At 38.5% G+C, this 16516-nt stretch overlaps 1 protein-coding gene across 20 annotated transcripts in view; it reads right to left on the bottom strand.

Annotated features, from left to right (window-relative positions):
* The window catches only part of TRDN (triadin), a 233463-nt gene that overhangs the window by 111526 nt on the left and 105421 nt on the right, over positions 1–16516 (bottom strand). For all 20 annotated transcript variants that reach the window (XR_010606058.1, XR_010606057.1, XR_010606059.1 and 17 more), the window contains 2 exons: positions 9542–9613; positions 8647–8709 (listed from right to left, as the gene is read on the bottom strand). Coding sequence is in view for 17 of the 20 variants with exons in the window: in XM_065633048.1 (XP_065489120.1) it covers positions 8647–8709; positions 9542–9613 (135 nt within the window). In the remaining 3 variants the exon portion in view is untranslated. The remainder of the gene's footprint in view (positions 1–8646; positions 8710–9541; positions 9614–16516) is intronic.

Consider the following 16516-nt stretch of genomic DNA (forward strand, 5'->3'; position numbering starts at 1 on the left):
ACAACCAGTGCTAAGGACTGGGTGCATAGCTTGTGTCTGAAAGCAGAAGCCTCTACTAATGCAAAAATGTCAGGAAACAGCAGGTGAGTTATGAATAGGATCCAGGAGAGGAGCAATAGGAAAGAAAAAAATCAGTATGGGCCTAACATGCATAATAGTGTCATGAGCAAGTTATTAGTCAGGAATGAATCAGCCTGTAGTGCAGGAGATGAAACCTGAAGCTCCAGTCAGCCAGCTGGGAAAACTATATGTTTTTTATAGGTTTTGGTGTATGGGCATTTATTCAAATAATGATATTACCAACTGAAATCATAGTTAAGATGAGATCAGAACCAGAGTCTTTGCTAAAGGTTGTACAAACCCACAGCAAGCCAAGCCATAGCCCCTGCAGAAATGTACAAGTAAATGAACAGTCTTGCAGAGAAAGATGGCAAAAGAATATTGATAAGTAATACTCTAGAGAAGGATCACAAAGCTCTAAGGTCCAGACTTGATCTTCCTTTTTTTATGTGTGTGCTTTAACATGATTTGTTCCTAAGTTTGCTCTCAACTCATAACACAGCGTGCTCCCTTAATTATTGCACTTATAGATTCCTTTGTCTGCATGAGGAATCGCTAGGCAACTCATTGCTTATTATTTCTTTCACTTAATTTTTACATATGTCTCTCCTCCTAATCCCTCTAGACCTAGCTGCAAATAAACATGAATTATAGGTTCCTGTACTGGCTCTGGCTGGGATGGAGTTAATTTTCCTCATAGCACCTTGTATGGTGTTCCGTTTTGGATTTGTGTCTCAAACACTGTTAACACATAAGTGTTTTGGCTGTTGCTAAACAGTGCTTGCACAGCATCAAGGCTTTCTCTTTTTCCCACTCTGCCTGCTTCCACCAAGCTGGAAAGGAGTTGGGAGGGGGCACAGCTGGGACACCTGACCCAAAGTCACCGAAGGGATATTCCCTACCATACTAAGTCACGCTCAGCAATAAAAACTGAGGGTAGAGGAAGAACAGGGGGAAGGGTGGCTGTTGCTCAGACTGGCTGGGCATTGGTCTGCTTGTGGGAGATGGTGAGTGATTGCCATTGCATCACTTGTTTTTTTCTTCTTTTACTTGTTAAGCTGTCTTTGTATTGACCCATGAGTTTTCTCACTTCTGTTCTTTCTGTTCTCTCCCCCATCCCACTTGTGAATGAGGAGTGAGTGAGCAGCTGTGTGGGTGTTTAGATGCTGGCCAGGGTCAACCCACTACAGTGTCTTTTTTTTCATTTAAAAAAAAAAACCCACAAAACAATGAAACAGTCAGACAGGGTTCTACCATCCAGAACTCCTACCTTATACATATTGTAGCAGCCACTCTGAAAGCAGATCTGGCCAATCCCAAATGCACAATAACACATATACATACACCCCAGTTTCTCACAGTTGCAGTTTTTACCTTTTCCTCATACTTTGTCTAATAAGTTAGAAGAAAATTCATGAATAGACATTTTCTGTATGTGACTAGCCACTTTCAGAATATCTTGGGCTCTCTTGGTCTGGCTTCACAACTCCATTTTGCCCTTGTAAGCGGCCTAATGGAGACAGCCTCTACACCTCACTGGACCTTGTAGATCTGACATCTCGGTTCTTCTGAAAGCACCTACCACCCTCCCATCTGCTGGCATCTGTCATGTGACATCTATCACATTAAGGAACATGAGACACATGGCAGTGCCCAAACTAGGTTGCTGAAAGCTGTCAGTACTTCAGTTATTTCCCAGGTGGAAATATACTACTGAGAGTGGGCAGGGCAGAGTGAGGAGTTTCAAACCCTGCTCTGGAGAGGCAACAGAGATGTCTTCCTAATAATGTGTGCAAGCACAACACATTCACTCATCAGAAAAAAATCTAGGATCAACATTTGAATCTCAAATGAAGTGTTCAATCCATTGCAGATGGGTCAACCCAAAGCATTTCAGGCAGTGCATCTACTCCTCTAGATCAGTGGGTATACCAAGCGTGGGCTTTTTTTTAAGTAAAACTTATGTCATAAGGTATATTTTAATTCATTTTTACTTTTCTGCAGTGCTTAAAGTACTGTCATTCCAAAATGTTTCTTCTGAAAATGCTGTCACATTTGGATGACATTCTAGCATCTTTCTAGCCATGAAAGAAATAGGATAAGTAGCACAGGGAAACAAGCAATAGGCTAATCATTTAATCGCCAAACTCTTTTAAATAGCTGCATTTGAAAGCAAAAAGCAAACCCAACCAACCAAAATCATGTAGAAGAAAAAAGATAATTGTCCACCAGGTGGCAGTAGTTGTTTTCTTATGGTATTGAAAAGCTTGCAAGGGAAACTGTTGAGCCAAGGAAGTCATAAAATTAAATGGATTTTTTGTACTTGTTCAGACTAGGAATTTATAAATTATCAGAGAAATTTGTCTTCCTGTCTGTATAGAGCACAATGACAAAGAACACACTGTTTATGCATAAAAAGGTCTTTTCTCCCCATTTCCTATTAAACCATTGTGGTTTTTTGTAAATTATAAAGACTGGCCTTTAAAGCAAAGAAAGTACAGTTGATGAAAATGCATCTCTGGTCAACTCAAGCAAAGAATCACTGGGACCTGGTAAGTCTTGTTTGCTCTTGCCTGATCACCTCCACTCTGATCTGCCTACCTAGTACTATGACATCCCTCCTCCAAAGCATGATGCAACATAGGCTTTCCCACCAGCTACATGATCTCACTGGATTCCAGGGTAGTAAGAATAACCTGGTTGACCTGATGCTGTAGCAGTCATAAAGTAATGTTTTCCATTTTTACATCTAAGATTAACTTTTAGCTTATTTTTTCATCAATGCAGACTGAGTTTTCTTGATTGTTATGGAGACATCTTTTAAATGTACCTTAGCATTTGTAACTTTTCCTATTCAGGAGACACAGATTTACTTTGATAGTTAGAGAGACATCACCACTGCCTTCCTCTGCTAACACTGCCTGGTGTGAAACATATGAAATGGTATCATGCATCATAGTCACAGTCATATCTTTATCAATGATATGGACAAAAGGATTGAGCATACCCCCAGTAAGTTTGCATATGACACCAAGTTGGTTAGGGATATTGATTTGTTCGTGGGTGGGAAGGCTCTACAGAGGGATCTGGACTGGCTGCATCGACGGGTTGAGGCCAGCTGTATGATGTTCAACAAGGCCAAGTGCAGGGTGCTGCACTTGGGTCACAATGACCCCAGGCAGCACTAGAGGCTTGGGGAAGAGTCGCTGGAAAGCTGCCTGGCAGAAAGGGATCTGGGGGTGTTGATTGACAACCGGCTGAACATGAGCGAGCAGTGTGCCCAGGTGGCCAAAAAGGCCAACAGCATCTTGGCTTGTATCAGAACTAGTGTGGCCAGCAGGACCAGGGAAGTGATTGTCCCCCTGTACTCGGCACTGGTGAGGCTGCACCCTGAACCCTGTGTACAGTTTTGTGCCCCTCAGTACAAGAAAGACATTGAAGTGCTGGGGAGAGTTCACAGAAGGGCAACAAATCTGGCGAAGGGTCTGGAGCACAAGTCTTATGAGGAGTGGCTGAGGGAACTGGGACTGTTTAGCCTGGAGAAAAGGAGGCTGAGGGGAGACCTTATCGCTGTCTACAACTACCTGAAGGGAGGCTGTAGCATGGAGGGGGTTGGTTTCTTCTCCCAAGGAACAAGTGATATGGTAAGAGGAAATGGCCTCAAATTGCACCAGGGGAAGTTTAGATTGGATATTAAGAAAAATTTCTAAGGGTTATCCAGTACTGGAACAGACTGACCAGGGAAGAGGTTGAGTCACCATTGCTGGAGGTATTTAGAACATCTGTAGATGTGGCACTTAGAGACATGGTTTAGTGGCAGACTTATCAGTGTTAGGTTTATGGTTGGACGTGATGATCTTAAAGGTCTCTTCCAACCTAAATGATTCTATGATTCTATGACAGATGCAACCATAACACTGGATGTGCAATCATTGGTCGTTAGTAAGGGCTTGGATGCTGTCAGGAGCATGCATGTACCAGTACAACAACATACAAGTCAGATCACGCTCCCTGATCTGGCGTTAGTGGATCTGCACGCCAAGACCTTGACTTGTTTTATCTGGGCTTAGCAGAACTGTTCAGGGAAGTAATTGGGTTTGACACCCTTAAAATGTATGTCACTAAAGGTCAGAGCCTAGGTATTCTTGAAGCCTTGTCAAGCTCATCAGGACTTATGTTTCTAAGCAAAATGTTTGCGTTTTAAACATCATTTGCATTGGTTGGTGTCCCTGGTTTTCATTAGCGAAATAACGATAAAGTGTAAAATTTGAGATCTTCAATCCAGCTAGTATTGTTTTGGCATCCAGAAGATATATGTCATAAGCTCCATGAACAACTGGCCTGGGTGATGTGTCTGGTACCTGAGTTTCCCTGTGTTGAAAGTGGGGGAAAACGCATTCACTATCCTTCCAAAGTGGTTCTAAGATTTATTATAAAAAAATGCTGCAGAAGACCTAGGTATTTTAGTTACTATTGTTATTTGAAATTATGCAGCAATAACAGGAAAGTAAGATCATCGATGACAGCTGAGCAGAGCTTTAGTTAGGAAATGGTGTGATGATTCAGACTGGTTATAGGCTTGCTTATAACTTACCTTGTTTGTTGTGAGAACCAAAACAAAGTGGAAAGGAGTTTGATGCAAGAAAACTTAAAGGCAAAGGCTCTGTGTGAACATCATGAACTTTTAGGAAAACTGATACAAGAAGGAGCAGAGAAGCTTCAGACTGTTGAGTCTCAGAAAGAGACCACGAAGAAACACTCTGCAAGCAAGCTAGGAGTGCCTGAAAACACCAATCTCTGCATATTCATTTTCATGTAGGGTTTGACACCAAAGCTTTGAGAAAGGATGGTCCTCTTTCTCAGTCAGATTGCAGGCTGGAGCCCTCCGAGTTGATGTGTCCCAGTCACCAGGAGCTTTAGGAGACCCTCGCAGAGGCTTGTCTCCACTGAAGCTCAGCAAGGCCCTTCACGGGGATTCGGAGATGCAGCTTTAGCCAGAGTAGTGCTGGACAGATTTTTGTAATATGTTTTGAAGTGACTGTGCCAGACTCTTGTGTCTGACGATTATGTTTGTTTAAGCAAGACCTCTCAGTTTGTAACAATGGAATTATCTGTTTTTCAGGACAATTAACACAATGTATTTCTGTGAGCTGAAGGTCAGAGGATTAATGTGGTTTTATCTACAATGCATTTTTAAAAGCTAATTAAGAATCATTCAGTTCACTCTGTACTAAAGACTGAGAACATTCCACATTAGATGACTCTTACTCCTCTGTGGCAGCAGAAAAAGAGAAAGAGAGAGAGAGAGAGAGAGGAAAGGAGGAAGATAGGAATGGAGAAAGAGTGAGCTGGCATGAAAATAAACAAATATATCACAGGGATGCAGTTAATGAAGAGCAATAAAAAACTCCATTCTAGTAACACCAGAGATATAATTGTCTCCTGGACAAAAGGGCTAATCTAAAATATTAATCAGCAAAAATATTCAGTGTTTGCAATCACAAGCATTCCTTGTTAGAGGAAGAGAGATGGAGAGAAATAGAGGGAAGAGTTGCTCTCAGAGAATTATTTTAGAGATGTTTTTATCACCTAGTGCTTACAGAGCATCTCTTCCTCTCTCTCTCTTGCACAGCCCTGACAGCCTGTACACACCACTGTTCCTCAGTGGGGAAAGCCTGGTTAATAGGCATCCTGTCAGAGATGAGTCCTCTGGGAGGAGGTGTGCCGGGGTAAGGAGCAGAGATGGGACAGGGGCGCCAGGCAGCCAGGCCATGGCAGAGGAGCTGCCTGCTGTCACAGGGACGGGTGTGGGTGGTGGTGAGTAGGTAGCAAGCCCTGCATGCACCTCAGTGTCACGGATTGCAAGGGCTGGGAGAAGCAAAATGCAATGTGGAGCCAGAGGCATCCAGAGGTAATGTATGTGAAAGCCAGGGAGAGGAGTCTAATTTTAATGTGGTGGCCTCTGTCTAGCCTTTTAATGGGAAAAGGTAAGAAAATTGGAAGCTGTTCCTATGCTCTTGCATTTGGATGCTTATCTACGCTGCTGATTCAAGCGTTCTGAGGCTCATTTACAGTGTCGGCCCAAAGCATGTAAATACTATCAGACATTGAGGTGGCTCATTTCAAAACTGGGCTATGCACTACTATTCTGTTGATCAAATGTGGCAATTATTTCAGGCTTAAAACCTTTTAGCGATAACAATAGGTGCTGCCAATCAAAGCTAGAAAGTACACGTGCCTTCAAAGAGCAAGCTGAATGAGGAATAACAGCAACATGTGTAGCTAGAATATATAATGGATTACCATCCTCTTACACAAAGGCTAGTAAACTCTTCAAAATGCAGCAACCTGAAGAGCTAATAAAAGGGACAGAAATGTGTGAATATCTTCATTTGTCTAATTTGTGTCTTCATTGTGGTTTAACCCCGTCTGACAACTAAGTGCCATACAGCTGCTCGCTCACTCCCCACCCACAGCAGGGTAAATGTGAGAAAACTCATGGACTGAGATCAGAACAGTTTAATTATTTAAATAAAATATAATAGCAATAATAATAATAGCAATAATAGTAATTAAAAGGAAAATAACAAAGAGAGTGAAAAAGAGCCCAAGAAAGACAAGTGATGCCAATGAAAAAAATTATTGACCACCAATCAACTGATGCTCAGCCAGTCTCTGAGCAGCAACCCCCTGTCCAACCTTCCCTCTAGCTTTATTGTTGAGCATGATGTCATGTGGTATGGAATATCCCTTTGGTAAATTGGAGTCAGCTGTCCCAGCTGTGTCCCCTCTCATTTTTTTGTGCACCCCCAGCCCACTTGCTGGTGGGGTAGTGTGAGAAGCAGAAAAGGGCTTGACTCTGTGTAGCCCTGGCTCAGCAATAACTAAAACATCCCTAAATTATCAACACCATTTCCAGCACAAATATAAAATGTAGCCCCATGCTAGCTGCTATGAAAACACTTAGCTCTATCCCAGCCCAAAGCAGCACATTCTTTCTAGCATTGTTAGGATGACTCACTGGGTTTAGCAACAGCTTGTGAAGATAAACATATTAACAACTCTATGCTGCAGCTCTGCTATAAAATGTAATCTTTTACAATTCTGTATTCTCAAGTGAAATACTAGCTAGGAACCAGAAAAAAAATTAGAAAAGCTATTTGAATTGTCAGCTTTTTTTCTTTTTACATCTGCGTTTATACATTTAAATATGCTGCTTAATGTGGAAAGGAGTATTCCCTTTCATCCCCATCCTTCCCCAGTGTGCCACTCCCTACTATGAAAGACTGAGGCATATTTAAATACAGTGCTACCAGGATAGTACTGCAATGTATCCCATGTCATTCCGCGTACTTTTATGTTGTACCAAACATAAATTAATATTTTTCTACACATCCAAAACACTTGGATATGAGAGCTTATGTAGAGCATGTTACGACTCAATGACAAAGAAGCCAGTTGCATATTGAAATTTGCACAGGTAATCCACAATGTTAGTAAACAATGGGTTGTGTATCCTTTCAGCTTTTGATAAAATGCAACAGATTTGAATAATTAGATAACAGACCGCAAGGCTTGCCTTGAGGACATAGTAACGATAGCTCTGAATCTTTCAATCTTATATTAAACCTTTCTCCATGGTTTTAGGCATCAGTCTAGTCTACAGAAAGGTTCATCTGAGTACTTTATGGCTTGTAGGTTATATAGAAAGTGTCTGACAAAACAGCAAGTAGAACCAATGTTTCTAGGTATTAAGGTGATGATCAAACAACCAGACTGACCATTTTGTTTCTCCTTGATTTTGATGTGACTTGATTTTAATGAGACAGTTCCACAGATTGCATGACTTACTGGAGGTATGTTTGCGTTTGTGGATTAAGCATACTTGCAAATTTACTGAAATAACAGGAAAGAAATTTACAACAATTCTAGTACAGAAAAGACTGAAATGTTAATTTCTAATCTTACTGAAAAATTAATCTTTTAATGCTAAATAACATGAAACACAATTGATTAGTTTCAGGATATTAACTAACTTTTTTAAAAAAATTACAAACCCCCAACTTTCTGGGCATGGATAAAGCCTCAGAAAGGTAACTGTCTATTTTCTACCACATTAAGTGGCTTGATATGTTGTTGTTTCTATTTATTACTTAAAATGAGCTGAATTTGTGAAATAATTCATGCAAATTTCTATGCCCTCCATTCAGTCTCTTCCATGCCATGCACCCATTAAAACTACTTATGCTCTGGGTTGATTTAGTGTGTAGGGTAAACAGTGTTTCTAATGTTTTTGTAAAGATCCCAAGCTCACAGAATTGAAAATTATGTATAGTATATACATATATGTACGGGCATATATATAGTATGAATAAAATACTATATATATAGTGTATAATGGAAACACATTACACATACGTATATATATATAACTACACTGTGAGAGGTGATACATGTATCTCCGGATTGGATTCTTAAGTGATAATGAATTTCATACACTCTTGTCTCAAATGCTTAAAACCTGGAAGTGTTTACACTAAATAGTCAGATATCTACTGCAGAGAAACATAGATTTCAATTTCTTACCTGCTTTTTTAATATCAGGGACAGCTGTCTTCTCATGAGCTTTCTCTTTTTTTACTTCTTTTTCTATGATTTAATTAAAGAAAGTAATTTGATATGCTAGAACTCTGAATCACACACTCAAATATGCAGTCAGCCAAATCCTGGTGGGCACATGCTGAAAAAAATGTGGCTTATTTGGGAGTTTAGTTCAGATTATTCCCTTATAGCACTTTCACCCAACTAGCCAGGGAGCAATCTGTTGAAAATGAAAATTAATCACTATGCATCAACTATGGATGATTTGGACCTTTAATAATTCATCAAAGGCTGGACAAAAATCATCAGTGCATGAATGTGGTACCTTTTAGCTTAAGCTCCGGTAGCAATGAAATCATTAAAAAATAATAAATGACATAAATATTTTCCCATGAAAGCAAGACTTTAGTGAATTTTAGATGCTTCCTGGGCATGAATGATCCAAAAGGTTATTTAGTTTGGTCACTGCAAGTTTTGATTGTGATTCTATGATATGAATAAATGAATAAACAAATTTGTCTTGCCTTCAGAAAGTGGTGTACCATGAACTGAGTGATATCTCCCATGAGTTTTCTGTATGGAAGTATCACTATGTCCTGTGATATATAGGGACTCCATTAAATTTTTTAACAAGCTCATAGATAGCCACCAAACAGGACTTTCTATTTGTCACAGAAAGAGTTTAGAAAATATTGGACACTGAAACACATCAGGCATCGGATACTGAAGAACAGTGACATACAAATACTGACTAAGCAACTAGGAGAAGGTAAATACAGAGCCAGAAACCTAGGATTAGCCTAAGAAAAAAAACAGGATTTGAGCCAGGAGTGGGAGTAAAAGCTGAATGAGGTCAATAAGAAACATTTCCAAATCGTACCTTTCTTCTTCATTTCAGTTGTCACCCTGTTTACATCAGTCTTCTTCTTCTTCTTCTTCTCCTCTTTTCTCTCTAAAAAAAGAAACAGAAGTCCAGCTGAGTACCTTTATATATATTATATATATACACACGCATATGTATGTATGCATATATATCTGGTATGGGGATCCTTGACTAACTGCAATAGGTTCTAGATTTGATAAACTGGTCACTTATTTAGGAGTTTATTATCAGCAGCTCAGAAATACAGCTTAATACTCAGAGAGTGAATGTGGCACTAAGGATAGAACTGGAAGCAGGTGATTTCTTAAGTGCTAATTCAGGAAATTATGTCCATTAACCTGGTGTAACTAAGAGTTTATTGTGGTGATTCAGTGACCATGCACATGTTCTACTTCTTTTATAAAATCTGACTGAATGGCAGCAAAACTTGCAAGTGGTACTTGGGAATGAAGTGCAGAATGCCATGAAAAACCTGCATATATAATATATCTTTATGACACTTTTTATGAATTGAACCTTTAAAACTGTCATTACAGGACTTCTGTTATTCACGGACAATTGCAGATAAAGCACCATCTGCAAAAGAACATGACTTGTTCTTTTAAAAGCATCTGCCTCTCTTTTGTCAGTTAATTGGACCACAGAAGCAAGGAGGTTTTGCTTTTTTTTACAAAAAGCTACAACAATTTAATTATTTATTCCATGAATGTTATTAATTAGAAAATTGAGAGTTCAGTAGAGGAAATGAGGAAGCTATAATTCTTATTTTTCCTTTGGGAAATGAATCTGCATTTTGATGTGGAAGAATACAACTGTACAAGAACAGCTAATCTAAATGCTTTTTTTAACTGCTTATCCACAAAAGCCAAATTTGTTACCTTCAGTTTGTGCTGAATGGCTTTGAGTGTTGATGAAGTTAGTGGAACTGTAGTTTTCCTTTTGTGAAGTTTTACTGTTATGAATGTGGATAAGAAAGCAAGTTTTATTACCACACCAACTGGCACAAACATAAGCCCATAAGCCTTTAAGTGAGAGCTTTTTCTTTACTCGAAAAATATTTAAGGTATATGAATATTTTCTGAAGCCAGCAGATCCAAGAAATAAATATGCTATTATCCCTTGAATAAATTAACATGAACATAAAGGAAAAATGAAGAAACTTAGTTTTCACTTCCCTAGCTACCACAGTAGACTTTTCTTCTGCATGAAAAAATAAATACAGACAGAGAATTAAAAAAAAAGTACTTGAAATACTGCACTGCATGCTTCCTAAACCAAAACAAAATATGGGTATGTTTGATAGAAACATTATTGTTTTCATAGAGTACATGAATTCCACAGTCTGTCCATGGCAGTTTCATAAATAAAGTTAGTTTGCCTATCATGAATGCAGTGTATTTACCAATATTCAAGGTCTCTGAAAACTAGACTTCTGCCGATTTTCTGACAACAGAATTTAACATTAAGCAACATCTTGAAGTGTTGCAGTTCTTTCTTGTGTTAAACAGATTCATTCAATGTGTTTCCCTTGTTATCGTCTTGAAAAAATGAAGCAGAAAATCCTTGTGTATATTATACAGAATGTTTCTCCCAGTGTTTTGTGTGCTTAATTCTCTCCGCTGAAACCCTGGCATACTGAACTTCAAGCTACAAATTCCATTGTGTCGTGAATGTGCTTTATGATACTCAGGTTTCTTAAACACATATAAAGTGTCAGAGTAGTGCTCATCCTCCACAAACTTGTTATAGTGCTCATCCTCCACAAGCTTGTTTGGAGATTCATTTTCTTGTGTACTTTAATATTCTCGTTATTGTCCATCTCTAGAGTTCCCAGGAGTCTGTCTCTCTTTGACATACTGTTCCAGAGATTCACACTAGGGACAGTGGCTGCCTCCTCAAAATGGAAGGGTGTTCAGCCTCAGGTTACACACAAGCTGCTCCACAGCTCTACTTTCCTGTGCTGCCTATGACTTTTGAGTGTTTAACTTTCACATGCAATGTACAAATCTTCTGATTTCTAAAATGTGGTTTAATTGTTTGCTTAGTCTGCCTGACTGAACAGAAACTGCTAGTGTATCAAGTCTATCAATTACTGTCAGAAAAAAGCTTCCTTCTGTCTTCCTTTGACTCACTTTCACTCCCAGTAACTAGAGACTGAAGTGCTGCTGATACTTCTGTGATTTCCATTTTTTTCTGAGTGTCTTGGTTCTGGTGGAGCTAACAGCTCCACTCTTCTAGTTAGCTTAATTTTTTTGCTACCTTATACTTCTGGTGCCAGGTGATGCACAGCAATAATTTATAAACCCAAGGTCCTTACAACCAACAAGACTTTCTATAATCAAAGGCCATTTTTGCCTTTGAATTTGTAGCACAAAATTTGCTCCAAGGTTCAGAGGCATATGTGTCTCGAGAGCCATAAGCTGAGACATGGAGCTTTGAGAAGTAGAGCTTGTATGGAGGATGTACAGGAAGCAGCAGGAATTTTTACTGCAAGTAACCTAAAGAAGAAAGAGACTACATCCCTGGCCACAGAGTTTTTATTGTTAAGTCATTGCGCCAATGTCCACTGACATAGTTTTCTTCCATCAAGTTCTCAAGTTGCAATCTTCAGAATGTCCAGGGAGCCTAGAGACATCACTATTAGTTATGAGTTTCTAGAGGATGATTACATAGAGGTATTAATGGACTGTGGCCCCTATTTTCCATTAGTGCTGTGTAATGCAAGATGTGCACTCTTGGTCAAGTCTGAGAAAAACAGTCACAGGGCTTGTGTTCACATCTCAGCCCCATTGATGTCCCCCACAGCTACTACTGACAAAAATTTATGTAAATGAGAACAATGGACTTGATAAATGGATATCCTGGAAAGAGCTTTTTCTTTTTTAAGGAAACAATCCCATTTCTTGAATAAATTTATTTCCTCTCAGTTTGAGTAGCTCACATTTATGTTGTTGCATATGAAGTGTATATTTAACAGCAGCAAAAATTGTATTTCTGAAGTAGTAAATGCAATGGGTTTTCTCCAGATATATACATAGCTAAATTAAGAGGCAGAGCAAATAATTAAATAGAAATTTATGCAGGTCTTTTGCACTGTAAAATATGAACCCCATCTGTTAATTGCAAGTACTTTTTTTTAGCTAGGAACAATAACAGGACTACAAATGTCCATGGATCAGCTGCATAAAGTGGGATCAGAATACGCATGAACAGTGAGTTACACAAGGAAACACAAGGTGGTTTTGGTGATTCAGGGCTGACTACAATATGGAATTCAAGTGCAATTGGCTATTGAACAATTTATTGTTACTGTTACTGTTTCTTGATAATGTAATTAATCCTATTTTTTCACCAGAAGCACTAGTCCTGAACTACTTTTTATGTACAGGGTGTAAGAGATATGCATACAAAAATACCTCACCTTCAAAAGCCTGCAATGCCTTTACAAGAATGAAATAGGGATATATGTACAAGCTGACAGAATCAGTCGGCAACTCAAGCAATGGACTTTGCATTTAGTCAGGTTTTTCTGCAGACTCTACACAGAAGTGGAGCTTTGTGTAGAACAAGGAGGAATCGAGTGAGCACGAGAAGCGCAAATTAAAGCAGCGATGTGCTACTGAATGGTAATTCAGGTAATTTTTTTTTTCCTGGGGGAAAAAAAAGCAGCAGCATAGAATAGTTTTCTTTGGAAGTGACTGTAGTAAAGAACTCCAGCCTTAAAGCAAAGAAACATCTGAGATGTAATTATTTGTTTCTGAATAAGGGATGAGAGATGGAGGACACTGGTGGAAATTCAAGGAAGATTCAATGGAGACCAAGAAAGAGGTGTTTCAATCTGAATTGCCTTTACCAGCTTTGAGAATGTCCGTTATTTTCATGGGACATCAACTAATTCTTGGACAACAGGGGGAGAGGAGATAACAAAAACATGCTAACAATGCAGCACTTGAAAACAGGCCTCATAAGACCAGTGTGCTACTGTGCCAGCGCTGAGTGGAATCTAAATTTAGGGATTCACATGAGTTACTGTGCATAATGTCATGGGAATGCTGCCCAGGAACTGGAAGAGGAAGGTGTTCTAAGAGTTTCTTCTCTGTATTGCTCCAGATGGTCCATGTGCTTATGGAAACACTAACTCTGGAAGGAACTGTCAGGTCATCCCACCCCCTTTGAGAAACTGAGGTAAGGAGGGCAGCAAAATACAGCCACGGGTACCTTCTTGTGGAGAGGCATGCGTATAACAAACGTTGACTAGTGGTACTGAGTGCCAGAAGTTTGGAGGTGTTTTGGTTCAGATAAGCCTTCTAACTTTCAGATACTTATAAAAGGCTTATCTGCATTTATCTAAAACCCTGTTGTCAGGAAATCTCAGGAGAAATGCTCTTGTGAGAGACTGGAAATTACCTGGCTATGTGAAATACTACAACAGCTTTTCTTGCCTACTGATTCTGGTCCTGACAGCAATGAAGGGCAGCAGAGATATGGGTATAGTCATGAAATAGAACAAAATAAACATTAATTTAGGTTTTCCTGATAAACTATAATTCAGCATGAACACAATAACTTCATTCCAGGTAAAACTTCATTCTATTTTTTGCAAGGATCTCTGTGTACCTTAAGCTGTCACAGGCATAATTTTAATAGACTATTAAAAAAAAAAAAAAAAAGTTGTATTTTTGAAATTATATTTCCTTATTAATTTTGAAGAGATTATGATTGTTCTTCCTTTGTCTTAGTTGGCGACTGAAGTCCTTTCCCTGCTGAACTCAATGAAAGTTTTTCTGTTGATGTCAGTGGGAACCAGATATACTTTAAATATTAAAATAACTCATTACTTTTGAGTTTATGATGACATTTCTTTCCTCTTTTCATATTGCTTAGGGTGGAGACTAACAATGACTGGCAAGTTGCAGTTTTAATTCTAAAAAATTTCATACACATTCACACAACAGGGGCCCTGTAGGGTTACAAAAAATTTGGAGGAATAAAAACAAAACCAAACCCAAACCAAACCAAAAAAAGCCAGGGAAATATTTCTGCTTAGTTTTGGATGTCATGGAAACTCATGCTTTTAAAATTTAATCTGAATTTCAAGTAAAAATTGACCTTAACTGTCTCTTTGAAAAAAAAATCTCTTTCTGGGGTATAAATGCCCTTCTTGGTCCAGTTATTTCCTCTGTAAGAAACAATTCTGTCTAGTCTCAGCCAAACTACTGAAGTAAAGAAAAATCAAAGGAATCTAAATAGCATTAATCTAAAGTTCCTAGAATTGCTTCATTTCACATGCAAACACATATACGTGCACATGTGCACATGCACACGCTATCACATACTCTCTCTAACTTGCAGGTGTGTCCTTAGGCCAAAATTAAGTGCATTTTTTCCAAAAGTCTGTTTAAACCGCACCATTTCATTTCAGCAGAGTAGTGCAATACAATTTGGTCTCATATTGAGCAATTGAAAGACTAATGGGGCACACAGGTCAATGGAGATATAGTACATGCTGAAGTCCTAGGCAATCTCTCCAGCCTGATTTTGCTTTCTGAAACTGCTTCACTCTTTTCAAATCCCAATCTGAAACACTATTTGGCAGCTTTGAAGATTGCTATGGAGATATTTTTGAGGTCTGCAGAAAGTATGTAATAACAATAGCATGCTTGAAATTCCTAGTGCTTTCATGTGACCCACGTAAGTGTTTCTCATTTCTTCCTGCAGTGATTATAGGCTCCTTTTTCATGGCTCTGTTGAATTAAGCATCAAACCTGTTTGTGAATAGCATGGGGCCATATGTTGCCCTCACTAAACAACACAGTGGGGAGCAAAGGAGTACAAATATCAGTGTAACGAAGCCGGAGTATGCATGCCAAGGGAAAAGAGAGAGGGCATGCCAGCTTCCACTACAAAACCAGCAATAAAAATTCCATTGGACAATGGTCAATGGCAAATACGATGCAAATATGATTGTGATGAAGAATTAAATTTCCTGAAGAACACTGACTTCTTCTCTAGCAAGAGCCAAACCAACACAGCTAAGGCAGCAGGGTTAGTCTTCTCCCTCCTTATGACATTCCTACTAGGCAACATGAGTTAACAGCAGCACCAAGTGTGTTACCAGTGCTGGGAAGGGTTTTGATGATGTTTTTTATGGGGTATGCTTTTGAGTAAGAATGTTTGAGTTTTAGGAAAATGGGATGACCAGGCTATGAATCATCTCTTCTACATGGAATATCTGCATTTGAAAGCCCAAAGAATGTTAATCCAAGTAAGTATTTTCCATTTCCAGGTGAAACATACACAAAAGATCATTACTTTTCTGTAACAGTTAAAAAACATTTTTTTAAAGTTAAAATAATCTTCAGAGTTATTTAGTTTTGTTTTATTGGATGGATTTGGGTGAATATTTATTTTAAATGCATAATCTAGTATTGTAAATTGGATTATTATTAATAATAATAATGAAAAACGAGTCATATGTCTAATCGAAATATACATATCTTTGTACATAATTTTTCTACATTCTAGTAAGCTTTTCTCTCAATGTCTGTTAAATTTTTTCTGTCTTAAGCTAGAATAAAAGTAGTACAGAAGAGCCTCATGTCATTAAGTAAAATGTCAAGGGCTTTCTGAGACAGCGAAGATTTAGTCTATTTTCATTACAGCTAAATCATCAGAGTTTACTGCTTAAATGTCTAATCTAAATAGTTAAATAACTCACTTTGAAACATTGCGCATATTATTTTAAAGGTTTTACTGTCTTCAGTACAGACTCATGGAGATGTAGGATCCATATTTCTCAAAAAAACTTGGTTTTATTCTGTATATACAGTATCCTGTTAAAACTACCTGACCTGTTTCTTCTAATAAACTATATTAAAAGCTAGCCCATTGTATGATGATATTTTTGACATAAACTTTTTAAAAATTATTATTATTATTCTGCCTTAGATTCAAATTTATCAGAAAATGGAT

Source organism: Caloenas nicobarica, chromosome 3, assembly GCF_036013445.1.
Source record: "Caloenas nicobarica isolate bCalNic1 chromosome 3, bCalNic1.hap1, whole genome shotgun sequence".
In the NCBI taxonomy this organism is placed as follows: Eukaryota; Metazoa; Chordata; class Aves; order Columbiformes; family Columbidae; genus Caloenas; species Caloenas nicobarica.